This window comes from Podarcis tiliguerta (genome assembly GCF_965153285.1).
Source record: "Podarcis tiliguerta genome assembly, chromosome: 12".
NCBI classification, from domain to species: domain Eukaryota; kingdom Metazoa; phylum Chordata; class Lepidosauria; order Squamata; family Lacertidae; genus Podarcis; species Podarcis tiliguerta.
The window spans coordinates 13149585-13165958 of NC_139545.1; the positions used below are offsets into that span (position 1 = coordinate 13149585).

The 16374-nt window shown below is 41.4% G+C and overlaps 1 protein-coding gene across 2 annotated transcripts in view; it reads right to left on the reverse strand.

Annotated features, from left to right (window-relative positions):
• FYCO1 (FYVE and coiled-coil domain autophagy adaptor 1) overlaps positions 1–14347 on the reverse strand; it is a 69144-nt gene extending 54797 nt beyond the window's left edge. For both annotated transcript variants that reach the window (XM_083404645.1, XM_083404644.1), the window contains exons 1-5: positions 14218–14347; positions 9706–9871; positions 8610–8716; positions 7460–7585; positions 107–213 (exon numbers count right to left, since the gene is read on the reverse strand). In XM_083404645.1, the coding sequence (XP_083260771.1) occupies positions 107–213; positions 7460–7585; positions 8610–8716; positions 9706–9760 (395 nt within the window). In that variant the 5' untranslated portion in view covers positions 9761–9871; positions 14218–14347. The remainder of the gene's footprint in view (positions 1–106; positions 214–7459; positions 7586–8609; positions 8717–9705; positions 9872–14217) is intronic.
• Between the last annotated feature and the right edge of the window lie 2027 nt (positions 14348–16374).

Here is a 16374-nt window from a genome sequence, read left to right on the forward strand (position 1 = left end):
CCACCGTTGCAATTCCCATTTCCTCTTTTCACCTTCTGGGTTTTCTTAGCAGAATGCAAAGCTACTAGTAGAGACAGTTGTTGAACAAAACAACAGCAACATTTACCTTGTTACTTTGGTATTCATAAAACACTGCTGCAAAGTGTCTGCAAGCCTTTGGTGCACTAAGGAGTAACGGATAAATGCCCTGCCCTTACCAAGGGATGTTCTCAGCTGGGGGTGGAAAAGACAATCACAGAAAAAGTGATTATTATTTCATAATGATCAGTAATAATAATAATAATAATAATACAGTAATAAAAATAAAAATAAAATTTTATTTCTACCCTGCCCTCCCTGGCCAGAGCCGGGCTCAGAGCGGCTAACATAATATAAATAACACAATACGCATAAAAACAAGCAATCAATCAATTAAAAATGCATCCCAGAATTAATTCAAATAAATTAAAGTTAAAACTGGACAAATGACAATCCTCAGGTTAAAATTGCAAGTGGTTAATATTCGCCAGGACCAACTGTTTCCACTGATATTACAGTGATACCCCGCAAGACGAATGCCTCGGAAGACGAAAAACTCGCTAGACGAAAGGGTTTTTCGTTTTCTGAGGTGCTTCGCAAGACGGATTTTCCTAAGGGCTTGCTTCGCTAGATGAAACGGCCCTGCCTCTGGTGTCATGGCGACGGTCACTGCACACACGCACGCTCGCTTCCCCGCTCCTCCGGCTCCCTCCCACCTTCCCGCTGACAGCCGACCTTCCGGCTGCCTCACGCCGCTGCCCACCCCCCTCGCGCGCTCCTTTCAGAGAGCCGCTGCCGCCAGCAGCCAGCGTTGCAGCCGGAGTCGCACTCCTGAGCCCCGCTGCCCTCCAGCAGCCGCGTCACGCGGTGGCCACAACGCACGGGTGAGTCTGAGGTACCGGCTGCGGCAGCTGCCCTGCTTCTCCCCGCCCCTCCCCGCCGTTGTTAGTGATTAACTGCAGTGGTGCTTCGCAAGACAAAAAAAATCGCTCAACGAAAAAACTCGCGGAACGAATTAATTTCGTCTTGCGAGGCACCACTGTATAAGGACCTGTGAGTGGGCTGGGAAACCTCCTTTGTGCTTGTTCTTCTACAAAGAGAAAATGCTTCAGACTGAACCCTGACCAAGGGCCTGGTGGAACAGCTCCGTCTTGCAGGCCCCGTGGAAGGATGGCAAATCTCGCAGGGCCCTGGTCTCTTGTGAGAGAGCGTTACACCAGGCCGGGGCCACATTCTGCCCAAAAAGTGTTTAGCATTAAAAACCAGAAGTCAGCAAGGTAATCTCTAGTTTTACATTGATAGGGCTGGAGTTGTTAGACAATCACAAACCTTACGCTAGTTCCTTATTTTTTTTTTGCAAGCAAGTGGGGAGATTGCCTGAAGTCTAGGCCACATCAACATTGTCAAAACCTAACTGAGAAGGGAAAGCACTGGGGTCTCAAATGAAATTTCAGCCTTCTCAGAATATTGAAAAGGTTCTCTCTCACCTCCCCCTGCAACTTAATCCTTGGAGAAGATGGATGAAAATGTTATCTGTAGAAATCATGGTACTTTCACACTTCGCCATTCTCCACACGGATCATATCTAAACACCTCTGCATTTTACTCAAGAAGGTCAGGGGAAACATTAGCCATATCCCACACCAATCTCCTTGCAGTTCTCCCTTTGCCATTGAAGCGGGAGATTCTAGTGAAGCTGGGGGTGGTTTTCAGGAGCTATCGGGCCAGATTCAACTAAACAGCCATGGGAGCAGGAGCCAGCACAAAGAGTCCAACTAGTGCAGCGGGAGCCACCACAGAAAAGGCCCGTTCTTGTGCTGTGGCCCTTTGGACATCTCACGGAGGAGGAAAACAGTGAAGGGCCTCAGATGATTATCACAGAATTTGGGTTGGTTCATATTGGGAGAGGCGTCCTTGAAGTACCAGAAACGTGCATTTTACAAATTTTGCTGCATTAAATGTGCTTCCTGTAGTTGACCTCCTTCGTAATGTTTTATTTTGAAATCTTAAGATAAAATTTTAGTTTCCTGTTAATTATGTTGCTCTGAATGTATATTTTATATTTGACTTTCTTCAGTAGTGTTCTATTCTGGATTGTTTTATTTGATGTTTGATTGTGTTGTAAACCAGTCTGAGATTTTTTTCCTTAAAAATATATAGTAGTATAGAAATGAAATTAATAATAATAAATAATAATAATAATAATAATAATAGATTCTTCTAAATACTATGCTTCCCTAGCTCATTATGTTTAACCCTTCTCAACTTGGTTTCACCATAATATTCATCTATTGGACATTGCAACTCCTGTTTGTATACATGAAATCAAAGATTTACTAGAAGACTTAGTAAACATATCTCAAACCCCTTTAGACGCATCCTCTTAACTAATCTAATCTATCAATTAACAGCAAGCGGCTGTGGGTGACTCTCCATAGACTTGCCACTTATTCTTGCTATCCTTCTCAAATGGCAAAGGTGGAGGAACTTTTAAGCTGAAACAAAAGAGTAGCCTAGCTCTGGTAGGCTTCAGGCCTGAAGAGCAGGATAGAAGTCTACTAACTAATATGGGTTGGGTGTATAATGCCACCTACAGGCCTAAGCACTGAGTTTGGAAAAAATCTTGCCTAAATGAAGGTGGGAAGCTGTCAATAAGAATATGGAGAAAGTAAAGCACTGCAGGAGACTGAATGGATGATTCAAGGCAGATAATTCTCCTTCAATACAGAAAAAAAGAAAGAGTAGGCAAATTCATGAAAGCTCGCTCTATCAAGGGCAGCCACTGCCAATCTTGTGCCCTCCAGATGTTTTGGACAGCACAATCCTGGAATAGATTATTAATCTTTTGTTCTTCGTTTAAACTGTAACATCACTATCCCTTGAACTACAATTAGGGGGTCCTCCTCTGTTCCCTCGGCCAATAAAGCGAGATGAGCGGCACAACCCTAGAGTCGGTTACAACTGGACCTAATGGTCAGGGGTCCCTTTACCTTTACCTCTGTTAACGAAACTGCTGTAATGTCCCATTTATTGCAATGTCCTTGCTACCTATTGCCAGGTAAGCCTGCTGGGGGGAGATAAGGACAGTCAGCTGTCCTTGAGAAGAGTCAAGCCCAGTAACTACAGCAGCCACCTCTATTTCTCCCCAAATGCTTCTGCCAGTGGTTCTCTGGGGCCTAGAACTGCATTGCAAATGGGCACTTTGTTGGGGGCAGGACCAAGAGCAATTTGGAGGAAAAGAGAAACCTGCAGCAATCCAGCCTTAGGCTTCAGCACCGGGGCTTTAAAAGTTATTGAAAAAGTAGGGCCAAACACATCAACATTGCTGGGTGGAAGATACCTTGCCAAAGGCCTCCATCAAATCTGATGCCAGGCCAGAAGACCTCATTTAAGACCTCGTAATATCTTTTAACATCATTTATATTATATTACTTCCTAAGCAGTTACTATCCCGTTGTTATTGAGGAAAATGAGGAGCTAATACATTTAGTTAGAATACTAGATTTAAACCCTTCCTATAGGAGTTTCGGTTTAAATCATTCTGATGGTGCCCAATGGTTCGAGGCTGAGTGCTGCTCTGTGAAAAGGGCACTAAGATTTGCTACAGGGCATCCAGATGAAGTTATCCTCCCGCTAGATGTTTTCAGCTCAAAGAAGAATATAAGGCATTGCTGTTTTGCTCAAAACTGTCACAGCTAACTTTACTCGGAGTCACTGCTTCTAAATGCTTATCTCAAGAATGTTTCAAGAAACTTTTGGCAGCTGGTTTCAGAAGCTCTGTGCTCTTGATCTCAAGCTCCAAACCATGATATTTTGGCACAGGTCTGGGAGGGACATTTTAGACCCATCTTTATGGCCCCAGATGGACTTGCATCTGATGCTGTACTTGCAGGCATACCAAAGTGGAACCTTGTTACTATAAAGGGAAGTTATTTCTATAAGCAAATCAGCTTACGACTGGGAAGGCTCTAGGGATATATTGTAGCCCTGTTGAGCTTATTAAACTAAATCACCATTATTGGCTGCCCTTTTTGCTACAAACAAAGCTCTGGGATGATTTCTTTTAGTTAGGAAAATGCAACAATAGTACCCATCTTCAGAAATGGTCAAGTCAATGATCCAGGAAACTTTACATCCATTATCTTGTTATCTATTACGGGACACCATATACTAGGTACGATGAACTCATTTTTTTGAGTTCAAGAATCTACTCGCTGACTCTCAAGAGGCATTTAGAAAGAACAGCTCAATTCAATATAATTATTTTGGGTTTTCTCACCACACTGAAAAATATGCAGGGGTCCTTTTTACTGTCTTTATGGATCAAAAGGCAGCTTCCGAGTTCCGTCTCGGGTTAACCTGGACAACATTCCTGCTGATGATAAAAGACTTTTCTATCTCATGAAGGTTTGCATAGTAAGTCTTTTACAGATTAGATGTTGCAATCACGGACAGGTCACCCAGGATATCCTCATGTCAAAGGGAGTTAAGCAAGGCTTCTTAATCTGTTCTTATGTGAACTTGAAAATGTCTGAAATGACCAAAACCAAGCAATAGGAAAGCTTGTATTCTACTTTATACCAATGCTGCTGTTATTCTTTCCACTCCAGACCCTGGATAAGGCAGCTATTGTCTTACGTTTTCATCTTATTGCAAGCTCCATTATCCAAAGATCAGCTAGACAATAAAAGATTTTAGTATTTTAAAAGAAGTTTTCGCAGTGTAGTTGGGTGTTAAACCACTAAATTATAGATTAAAATTTCCACTATTTGGGGGTGGTATTCTTGGGCTACACATAACACCCTTGCTTCTTAGGAAGCTTCAGTCAGTCATTCTACTACATTGTTTCTTTTACACCAAAGGGGGTCAGTATATTCCTGAAGCTATTCATTGTCAGTGCTCATATAGCAGCTGCGTAAAGGAGCTGAGAAGGGAATGTCATCAAATCGAAAATGCAACCAAGCTATTTTTTCTTGTGTTTCTTTACATATACCTAGTTATATTATTAGAAGCAGGGCAGTGCCCTTTTGAGAGCTTGGTTAGCAGTCTTAAAGCTTTGGCTTAAGATCTTTAAGATGGTAGCAGGGCTGCCTAAGTATTTACCTGAGGATAGCCACTGTAGACAAAGTCTGTTGCCTCAAAAAGCTTGTTGCACTGAACTGTGAAACCCTATTCCCTTCTTCAAATGGGATTTGATTCTGCATTAGCCCCAGTAAATAAAAGCCTCTGGGATGTTTCCTTACAACACCTTTTGGCTCACACATGCTACGCCACTGTCTTACGATGCTCCTTTTCAATTAGCTGCTTACTTTAAGGATCTATATGTAGCCATTGGCATTTTACTCTGGCCAGATTCAAAGTGTTGCCATCTCAAATGCTTTGCAGTAGATTTGCTGGTGTTCCCCTTTCCTAAGACAGATGGAATCTGTGTAATGTTTATTTATGTTCTATAATTTCTATGCTAGAGCCTGTCAGCAAATGTCTGACTTGGCTCGCCAAACAACAAGGAAGGTCATCTTAAATTTATGTTGAATATCTGCTGGGAGAAAAAAATCTCATGGGCGTCATTGATAGGGGCCAAATTTATAGTTGTGGTAATAAGAATAAGGGGACAATTGAGCACCTGAAACTGAAACAATGATTTCCAGGGCCTTACCTGAGGTTATTTGTTAATTTGCACATAACTGAGCTGTTACACTGTTAGGGCAGGGACTCCTCCTGTGGTATTTTGTAGAGCACCAAGCACACAGATAGCACTATACAAATATTAAGTACCTCCCCCCCAGTATGTTGACTGTCAGTTGAACCCCTCCATTTTTGCAAACCCTGAAGCTTCCCTAGAACCAACTGCCCTTTATTATTTGGAGACGTTTACTTTTGAACCAAGGACTACAGTGAACACTTCTAAAGAAATGCTCTTTAGTTTGTGTTAATTCTGTTTGAAAGGGCGGGAAAATTCCAACCATTATTATTGACTTAAGGAAGCTCATTATGAGTCGGGATGGGGAACCACAAACCCTGGCACCTGATACAAGTTCAGTGCAGGTGGGAGTACAATAGCAGGATCCAGCCCATCAAAATATATGAGGAAGAAAGACATACAACCCATTGTGTTTCTGTAGCTTGCAAGAAGTGAGCAACAAGAGCTGGCTGCCACGTGATCATCTGCTCATTAGAGCACTTCTTAACATCTTTGGGCACATGCTCAGAAGGACAAATGTGGGAGGGGGAGATACCACTGTCAGGACTGATCACATGAGGAAAATGAATCTATCATGTGACTTGGCCCTTCCTGGCCTGCAGTCTGAATGAAGGTCAGGAATCTAAAGGGAAGAGGGGTGAAGATACATTTGTTGCACACTATCAAAATGTAGACCATATTTACATTTAAATATATATGTTGATATAAGTCTTTGTCAATTTCCCAACTCAAAAGTTGTCAGCCCATAGGATTTTATTAACAGCTATGAAAGATGTATTGGGAAGATTCGAAACCAGGAAGATCAAGTATTTTCGAAAGACTGGAGTAAATCTGTAATATACCGGTATTTAAAAGACCACTGTAAACGTAAAGACACTTGTAATGTGGAATTTAATTTTATGGTAATTATGGTTATTTAATAAATAGATAGAAGGGACGCGGGTGGTGCTGTGGGTTAAACCACAGAGCCTAGGGCTTGCCGATCAGAAGGTCGGCGGTTCAAATGCCCGTAACGGGGTGAGCTCCCATTGCTCAGTCCTGCTCTTGCCCACCTAGCAGTTCGAAAGCACGTCAAAGTGCAAGTAGATAAATAGGTACCGCTCCGGCGGGAAGGTAAACGGCATTTCTGTGTGCTGCTCTGGTTCGCCAGAAGCGGCTTAGTCATGCTGGCCACACGACCCGGAAGCTGTACACCGGCTCCCTCGGCCAATAAAGCAAGATGAGCGCCGCAACCCCAGGGTTGGCCACGACTGGACCTAATGGTCAGGGGTCCGTTTACCTTTACCTTAATAGATAGGTAAGGGTGAAAGATGCAGTAAATTTAATCTTAAAGATGGAACCCATGGAGGGAAGGAAGGAGGTCTAAGGGTTCGAAAGAACTCTGTATCTTAATGTTGGAGATCATTTTGTTTTATATGTATAAAATCTTTTCAAAAATTCAATAAAAATTATCTATATCTATCTATCTATCTATCTATCTATCTATCTATCTATCTATCTATCTAATCTATCTATCTGAGAGATGTAGTAGCCCTAGAGCACCATAGCACAAGTATTGAAATATCCTGTGCAAAAGGACGGATCTTCAGGAATTGGTGGAAGGCTTCTTATTAGGGAGGCTAAATAACAGGACCACTGGCATATACAGCTTCTGCTCCAGCATCACCCATCCAAGTTAGAGTGGCCTGTCAGAACGTTATGCTGCATGGCCCCAATGACAGATCCATGCACCTCACTTACCTCTGAAATAGATTTCACAAAGCGTATTCCATCATTGGCTCCTTTAACCTTTGCCAGACAGTCGCAGAAATAATCCCAGTAGTCTTTCCGATTGCCCAGTAAGCTGGACTTTTCTTTCTGGTCAAACTTTGGAAGAGAAAAGGGGAAAGGGTAACTTCAAACAGATGATTTGACAAAACATTGCTTGCTCTCTTTGTAAGCATTCAGAGAAAAGTGAAGTGTGTTCCCACCAATAACCGCTAGGATTTCTGAACAGACCTAAAAGCCACTGGGTGAATTAACATAGGCTAACACTGCCAATATGAAACATATGTTTATAAATACAGTGGTACCTCGGGTTAAGTACTTTATTCATTCCAGAGGTCTGTTCGTAACCTGAAACTGTTCTTCACCTGAAGCACCACTTTAGCTAATGGGGCCTCCCGCTGCCGCCGCGCCACCGGAGCATGATTCCTGTTCTCATCCTGAAGCAAAGTTCTTAACCCGAGGTACTATTTCTGGGTTAGCGGAGTCTGTAACCTGAAGCGTATTTAACCTGAAGTACCACTGTACTATGGAAACAGACAGTGCAACAAAGCTGTTAGACCTAAAAATGGTTATCCCAGATTCAGCAACTAGTTAAATTAGCACACTGGCCAAACTACATGTCATTCTCCTGACTTGAACATCATGGGCAAGCATCATGAACTGGTTTTAGTTGAACAAGCGTAAGATGTTCATTTGTGTCACAGAATTCACAAATTGAGTCTGCACCAGTTTGCATAGCCCCATTCTGGAGGGTTGCGGGTTTTGTTGGTCATTACAGAATGCGAGAGAACCCAGGGAATTGTTTTTACATACTTAATCCTGTTGATTATTCTGTTTTAATGAACGAGATTTAGAACACACAGTAACATGTACCGTTACGGTTCTAAGGCAAAAGGGTGCACTTTCAAAGACAAGTTACACAATATTCCAATAATAATAATAATAATAATAATAATAATAATGCTCTTTGACCTTTTAACACATTTTAATATGTAGATTTTCCTTGGCCAGTTCCCTGGTTAACTACTCTTAATATGTATTCTGGTTATCAGCCTCTTCATTCAGCTACTTTAAGGGAAAGCTCTCAGGAAATAGTCCGCTTGTAAATGCTAACACTACTTACTTGCAAAAGGTATTCTAGCTTGTAGGAAAATTTGTGCAAACTGACAGAGTCATCTGTAATTGGTTCTCCTGCTTCTGTAAATTCTTTGTTCAGTTGTGTAACAGCATCTTTGGAGAAAAACACAAAGCGCCATTTGTGAATTTAAACAGGAACAACATGAATAACTGAAACTATAATCTCTTTTATGTCCATCAATATATTTTATGTTTCATACAGCGTCTTACACAGGGTCAAGAGTTCAAGCGACATAAAATGCCACAAATGGAGGAAAAAATACATTGGTCAGGGCACTACTGGTGTGAACTTGGCAAGATTTGCAAGAGTTGCCTAATAAAGGTTCGGAGAAAGAAGTATTTAACCACAGCTTCTGGTACAGATGACAACAAAGCTGTAGCTAACCAAAAGCAGAAATTAACATTTCCAAACTCCTTCCAGCCATGGGACAGGAGAACACAAACCCAAGTTTCATTCTGGTTCATTCCCCTTGTGATAACTTACAATGTCCAAACACAGCCACTGATTTCACCTAGATCACATTGTACCTACATTTTAAGAAGTAACTTTCCCTATGCTCTGGTTTAAGGCTATAACGCTGAACAGGGAGCGTGAGAAGCAGGTCTGAAACAGGCCACCTGAGACATCATCGGCAGGGTTATTTATTATTTCAGAGATGCATATCCTGTCTTTTGCACATGCCTCAAGGCAGTTAACAAAAATGGCAACGTTTTGGATACCACACACAGGCTGCTGAAACCTGAGTGCAGTAGCTCCCTGTGCAAATTGTCTCTACACTTAAAAAAAACTAGGGTTGAAGAAATGGAGCATTTGTGGTAGCCTGGAGAAAGCAGCCAATTTGAATGGCAAGCAATTTCACATGATTCTATGTTTTATTCTGCTTTTATCATTTATCCCGCTTCAATTGCTTTATGCTGCGTAGCTGTCTATAAATCAATTCATTCAACAACAATTCTTGCCCTCTGTTTCTTGTAGCCTCTCTTCCAACACAACAACATTCCTGTCTCTCTCTTTCCCACAGAAGCACAAATTCACATCACAATACAACAAATGAGTCAATCACACCCAGACAGCATTTTACCCTGCAAATCCCGAATAATCCTCTGCAGCTGACTTTCTTCACCACTTCTGGCCATTGCTGAAAGCAAAGGTGCACCACGCAACTCCTCAGCCAGCTATGCAAAGAGGGTAAAATTTCTATGCTTGGTGGGCATTTCGTTAGCAGTGATTAGTTGTCTTCGCAGCATCTGCAAGGAAAGGGAAGAGAAAGATTTCGTATTTACAAATTCTGCTACAGGCAGCTATTATGGTATTTCTGATTTTTAAATCATGACTACTGCACTATACTTTTAAACATTTTTGTTGGTCTAATAAAGGTAGTGCCCTCATATGGATCATCAACAATACCTTTATTTTTTCTTATCAGTGGAACAATTTTCTTCCTTCTCTGTTCAGTGGAAATCTAAATTGAGCCACTGCATAGAAGTGAACGTCAAAAGCGAAACAACTCATAGCTCATTCACTTTTAGATTCGATGGTAGTTTTCAGCGTCCCACCCCATACTCCCTGGAATGTGCCTTCAATGTGTTCAAAGTGGTTGCATTCATAATGGAAAAATTGGGTTTTACAGGGGGCTCCCAAAGTCAGTGATCCACCAGAGGTGAGGTTCATCACCTGCGACACAATCAAAAAGGCCACAGTAGTCAGGTGACTGCTCATATGGTGAGCAGTGGTAGTAGTCAGAAGTACGATAAGTCATGCAATGTTATAGCCACATCAGGAGCTGCCAGATTAAAATTAGAACTTTGCACTTTTTGTTTAAAACTATAAATCAATGCCAACAACTGTAAATATGTGTTTCAGACGATACAGACCACCATCCCAGCAACCACTAAGTTTAATAAATAATAAAATAAAAATACTGCCAGAGGCCATTGATTGTTGTTGTTAAAATTTATGTACCACCCTATACCCTCAGATTTCAGGGCAGTTCACATTGATAAGAGATATGCAGTGCTCGAAACTTCCATTGTTCTAGGCACATTTTGCAACAGGGAATTTCATTAAGGCAAGCAGTTTCAGAGCTCTGGGCGCAGTACTGCACCTAAGAATTCAGAGTAAAACTGCAGAGTGGAAGGAAAGGAGGACCCTTTTCTGCCTCCCCACCTCCAGCTAAAGACTGGAGAAGAGTCCCTCTTAAGAATATTAGGGGGGTGGGCAGGGAAAGGACTAGACCATGTGAAAAATGAACATAATATTTTAGCTGCATTCATTCATTTTCAGCTTTGTATTCTTGTTATAAAAAAATGTGCCTAGACAGTCTCTTGTTGCACCCGTAACCTCGGTTTCAGCTGCCATTTAGCTCCTAGCTTTCATATCTCAGCTTCTAACACTGGAGCTAGGTGCTGTGTAACTGACCGTAGACAAGTGGCAGATAGAAGAAACAACACCATCTGCCAGAAGCAAGATTTAATTGCATCTCTCCCCCAACTCTTACTACAGAATCACAGTTACTCTTAAAATGGTGGGGGAGATGTGGGAGCACCCCACTTTAAAAAGGAGAGCACATGGGAAGGAGACAGAAAGTGACTCACGTGCGCTCCTGGGGCTGCTGCCTGGAAGTCACTCAGGGCCACTGTTTCCCTCACTTACTTCAGGGCAGCAGCCCTGAGCGAGGAAAGGCCAATCTATTTATTTTACAGCACCCCGCATAAACGTGGTACCCATATTCATTGATGCATAGAGACTGCCTGACACTTCCCCTACGAAGTTTCTTGGGGAGTTCTCTGCTTTAGCCCCCCACTTGTAAAATGTGGTGACAGTAACCTACATCCAGCAAAGTTGTCATAAACCTAAATGCAATTAAAGACAATCAAGCAAAATGTATTTTTTTTTAAAAAAAATCTAAATCATAAGCAGGCAGTGTAAGTAGCAGATGAAAACGCAGCTTAGTTCATGAACAAAATAAATCTCAAAACCCCTTTCTTTAAGGCACATGGTTCACAGCTTGCTTGTATACAGAGGGGTAAGACTGCCCTCAGAGAGTTTCACATCACACTATTTCAACCACAATATAGTAACTAGTTGAAACGTGCTTGAAATGTGATTTTAAGATCTGTTTCTGGTACTTTATCTTGCTGTGATCACTTTCCTCAGGAAAAAGAGCTTTGTTAAATTCTCAACACTGCGTGTTTCTTGGCTTCCTCCAAAATCACCAACAAAATGTGCTTTTATGGTATCTCTAGATGGGGATCTGACTCATTTTTACTGAAGGGTGCACCATTTTTTAGTTTAAGGAGAGAATAAACTCCAGACTGTTAAACCTTTGACACATTAGCAACATTTTTATTCCATCCCCTCTGCTGAGAAATTGTCTTGAACCTAAAAAATGCACCCAACTGGGACATCTCTTCTATACCACCATTAGCCCTGCTCACTTTTGAAGCCTGGGAAATGGGATGTTTCATCTGTGACAATGGAAAGCCTGAAACCGAGAGGAGCGATAACATATTGAACCCAGCATCAAGACCTTATATGCACTGCTCAGATAGATAGGAATAAGGTCACTTTTGCATCTTCGGTATGTAGCAAAATTCAGCTACATATAAAAGGCAGTTAGCTGGGGATTTTTGATTTTTTTAAAAAAAGAACGCAAACTACATAGCAAACAGGTGATACAATTCCAGAAGGGAATTATTATACCCGTATTTCAGACGTGAATCATAAGAACGGTATACATGGAGTTATACAAAACTTCACTGTTTTGGCAGAGGCTAGCAACACCCTGTCATCTGGCAGAAACTAGGCCAGCAGGATTAGTAGGCCGCTGAATGTTTACATGTCAGCATTTTTAAAATCTAACAAGGTGGAACACATTTTTAGACTCACCAGCAGCTTCCCCCAAGTCCTTTCTAACAAATTAATTGCAAAAATCAAAGCTAACTTCCTTTGAAATGAAGACATTGAAGTGGAAATAAAAAAGTTGCCACTTTTTGGCACTTCTCCAAAGAGTAAATAATACAGTGACTAGGAGTTAAAAGTATACAGCTGCTAAGAAGCAGAATGACAGCGAGACAGAGTCAGTGCGATGTTATGGTTAGAGCACTGGACCTGGACCAGAACCAAAACCCCACTCAAGTTACGAAGCTAACCAGGTTGGGTTTATAGCCCCTGTCTCTCAGCCTAACCCTCCTCACAGGGTTATTGTTAAGAATAAAGGGAGGATCATATGCCCAAGCTCCATGAACAAAAAGTAGAAGATAAATGTAACAATAATCAAATACACGGGGGAAGAAAGCAGAACTTTTGTTTCTGAAGTGGCTGTCTTCACGAAATTAATGTGCGACACAAACAGCTGGGAAGGAAATGAGATTGGGGTTGCTGAGACAGTGAGCGACGGGAGAAATCTTGTGGGAACCGTTGCCATTTGGGCCCTGTGAAGCTTAGAATCATGGAATCGCAGAGTTGCAAGGGGATCCTGAGGGACATCTAGTCCACCCCCACCCCCTGCAATGGAGGAATCTCGACTTAGCTTCTTGACATACTTCTGAGCTAAGCACGTGCACAGGATCAACATGAAACCCAGCCAGATGGGCGGGGTATAAATAATAAAATTATTACTATTATTATGATGAAGCCCATTTTGTTTGCTGTTGTCGTTCCTCTACTGTTGATATATTACCATCCAGCCTGCGCTGAGGGGAAGTTCCGGAGAAGTGGACAGCCTTACTCGCTAATTATTATTTTTTGGACATTTTGGTTATTGCCCCAGTTGTGGTTTGGGCCTGTTAGCCCACAACAGAAAGGACTGAGCAGCTGATTCTGAGTGTTTTATACGCCTGGGGAGCAGGGTGGGCAGGCTGCCAGAGAATGCTTTTCATTTGCATCTTCTCGTTTGCCCTGCCAAAAAAACAAAACAAAACAAAAAACAAAAAAGCACCTCACCCTGCCCCCCACTCTTTGTTTACTGTTTCCTATGACAGATCTGAACGAGACACGAAAAACACTTTATTTTTATTTTCCCACCCCTCTCAGCTGCGCCTGTTACACAACCTCTACTGGATGCTCTCCCACGGGAGTTATAAATAAAAGGCATCGCATCCCCGACCCACTTTGGGAGAGTTAAAACACAATCGAAGTTATTTCATCGCTAATAAGATTGTGATTATTATTATTTCCACACACGCCCCAGGAACTCGAAGTGAAAGAAAAGGCAGTAAGGCAGATCAGCTGCTTTTAAGATTAAAAAACAAATAAAAAGAGATGGCGTGAAATTATTGGATTATTATTTTCCCCCTTTTCACTTCAGTTTATCAAAGTGACATCCTTTTCTCGCTAGGGGAGAAGAGAGGAGGCTGGGAAAAGAGCAGCAGCAGCAACAAGTGGAAATAAAAAATAAAAAGTTTTTGGTTTTAAAGTTACCCTCACCACCCCACAAAAAAAATAATATATACACTCCTGCGCTGCCCAGTGGGCCTGAGAGCCGCTTTCCTGACAAGACGACGGAAATACAAGGGCAGCCAAGGCTGCCTGGGCAAAGCGGGGAAAGGGGAGAGACGCACCGCGACCCTGTCGAAAGAACAAAGTACGTTACCTCGAACGTAAGGCGGCCATGATATAGGGAGACGCTCCTTGGCGTTTTCCTACAACTCCCATGATTCCCCGGAGGCCGCAAACTCCCATGATGCCTCTCAGCTGACCTCATGTTGTTGTTGTTGTTATTTTTAATGTAACCCTTTCACCTCATTCGCTGATGTTTATTTATTTTTTCTAACTTTTTAAATTTTTATTTTCAATGCAAAATTACAACAAAAATTACAAACATTGAGTCGGAAATAAAACTATACAAACAAGAAAGAAAGAAAGAAAAACACACAAAAAAGAAAAAAGCACACATCTACAAATAAAACCATATCTTCATTCTAATCTAGTCATTACATATATTACATTATTATTACATTACACATATTGACTTCCTTTGTTCTAAGATCTCAAAAATTTTACTTTTTCTAAATTGTTGTAGATCTTTATACTTTTTACATCATTTTTCTTTTTCTTTAACCCTACAAAGCATCATTCATTACATACTGATATGCTTACTCCAGAACAATGTTTTTTCATATACTTTTTAGCGCATTCCCATTCTTTTAATAATTTCTGGTCCGATTGTCCTCTTATGAATGCTGTAAGTCTTGCCAGATTTATATATTTTGACAACCTTTTATATATTTTATTATATACCGGACAACCAAAGGAAAGTATTCCTTTATGCAACGACAGCTGCCAGGATGCTTATAGCAAAAATTGGAAGGGGGGGGGGGAATTCCATCAATAAAAGAATGGCAAATTAAATTTTGTGAATGCATTTGCTGATGTTTAATATCTTTCTGCCCTTCCCTCACAGACCAGAGTTTTCAAGACTCTATAGAAGGCAATGGAAGGATTTGTTTGTTGTAGTAGTACAGGCTTGCCAGTGCAACCTTAAACGTTTTTATTCAGTAGCAAGTCCCCTTTTGAGTACAGCAGGGCAATCCAATCAAGTAACCTGCCAGACAGGAGATAAACAACGACAAGAGAAAAACAACATTCAAATTTCTGTTTTAGACCGCCTTTTCTGTGATGTAGGTATGATGTATCTGAGGGGTGGTCTTAGGTTACACCCCTTCTGTGATGTATGTATGATGTTTCTGGGGGTGGTCTTGATCTACAGGGTGGCAATTTCAAAAGTCTTTATAAGGCCTTGTGTGCCATTTTTCTGGGTTCCTCCTCAGGGGAGCACCCTGTTGCAACAGATCAATAAAGATCAAGCTTACTAGCTGCTTTGCTTCTCAATATTCTCTGGTTGGCCTCTGTTATCTTCTCCTACCAATAGGGAACCTATGTAAGGACTCTATATGGGCTCTTGGATACCCCATAAGGGAAAAGGGCAATTTTTGTTTACAACACATCAAGACAAAATAAAACCAGTCTAACACTTCCTGTGACTTATTCTCACTTTGTGTTGTCCAGTTTGGGGTGTGGGCTGCCCAGTTCTTCTTTTCTTTTGACTTCTCTTTTTCTTTTCTCCCTTTCAGTCATGGCAGTTTCAGGTAAACTTGATGCTATTGTTACTGCTGTTTGGCCAGGATAAGTCCCTCCCGTCACCTCCAGAGTCTTACTCAAGTTAATAGGACAGCCGTGCCCTTTTTCAAGGTTACTTTCATTGCAAAGCTTTTAATGAAGGCTGAAGAAACTTGAGATATACATATGGCTTTTGACATTTGAGATGTATATTTTTAGCACCCATCTTTCTTTTTAAAGTTTGAATAATTTTGTTTTGCAAATTTCAGCCAACAGTCACAGATCTCACTCGTATCATTGCTACAGTATATTCTTGGAAAGAAATGATAAGCATTAAAATCCAGTTGGGTTGTGGGAGGCTGTGGATTCTCAAGAAAAATGTTTATGAAAACTAGGAACGGAAACCATCAAGTTGATAAGATGTACTGTGGTCCCTCACCACACATGCTGGATGTCCTTGACCATCTTAACATCTTGTGGTGAGCAGTCACAGACCTTTGCTTTGCTTTTCAACTAGCAGAAGCAATCCTCAGGTCTTTTACTAGTATTTTCCTGCATTTAAAATGTGTATCCAGAGCTTAAGGAGAAAACTTGTATAACACTCTTTTCATGTTCTGCTGGGGAATGCACTAGCAAAGCAGACCAATTTCCCAACTGGGGGGTGGGCTGTTAACTTTGACAGCTGGGCAGG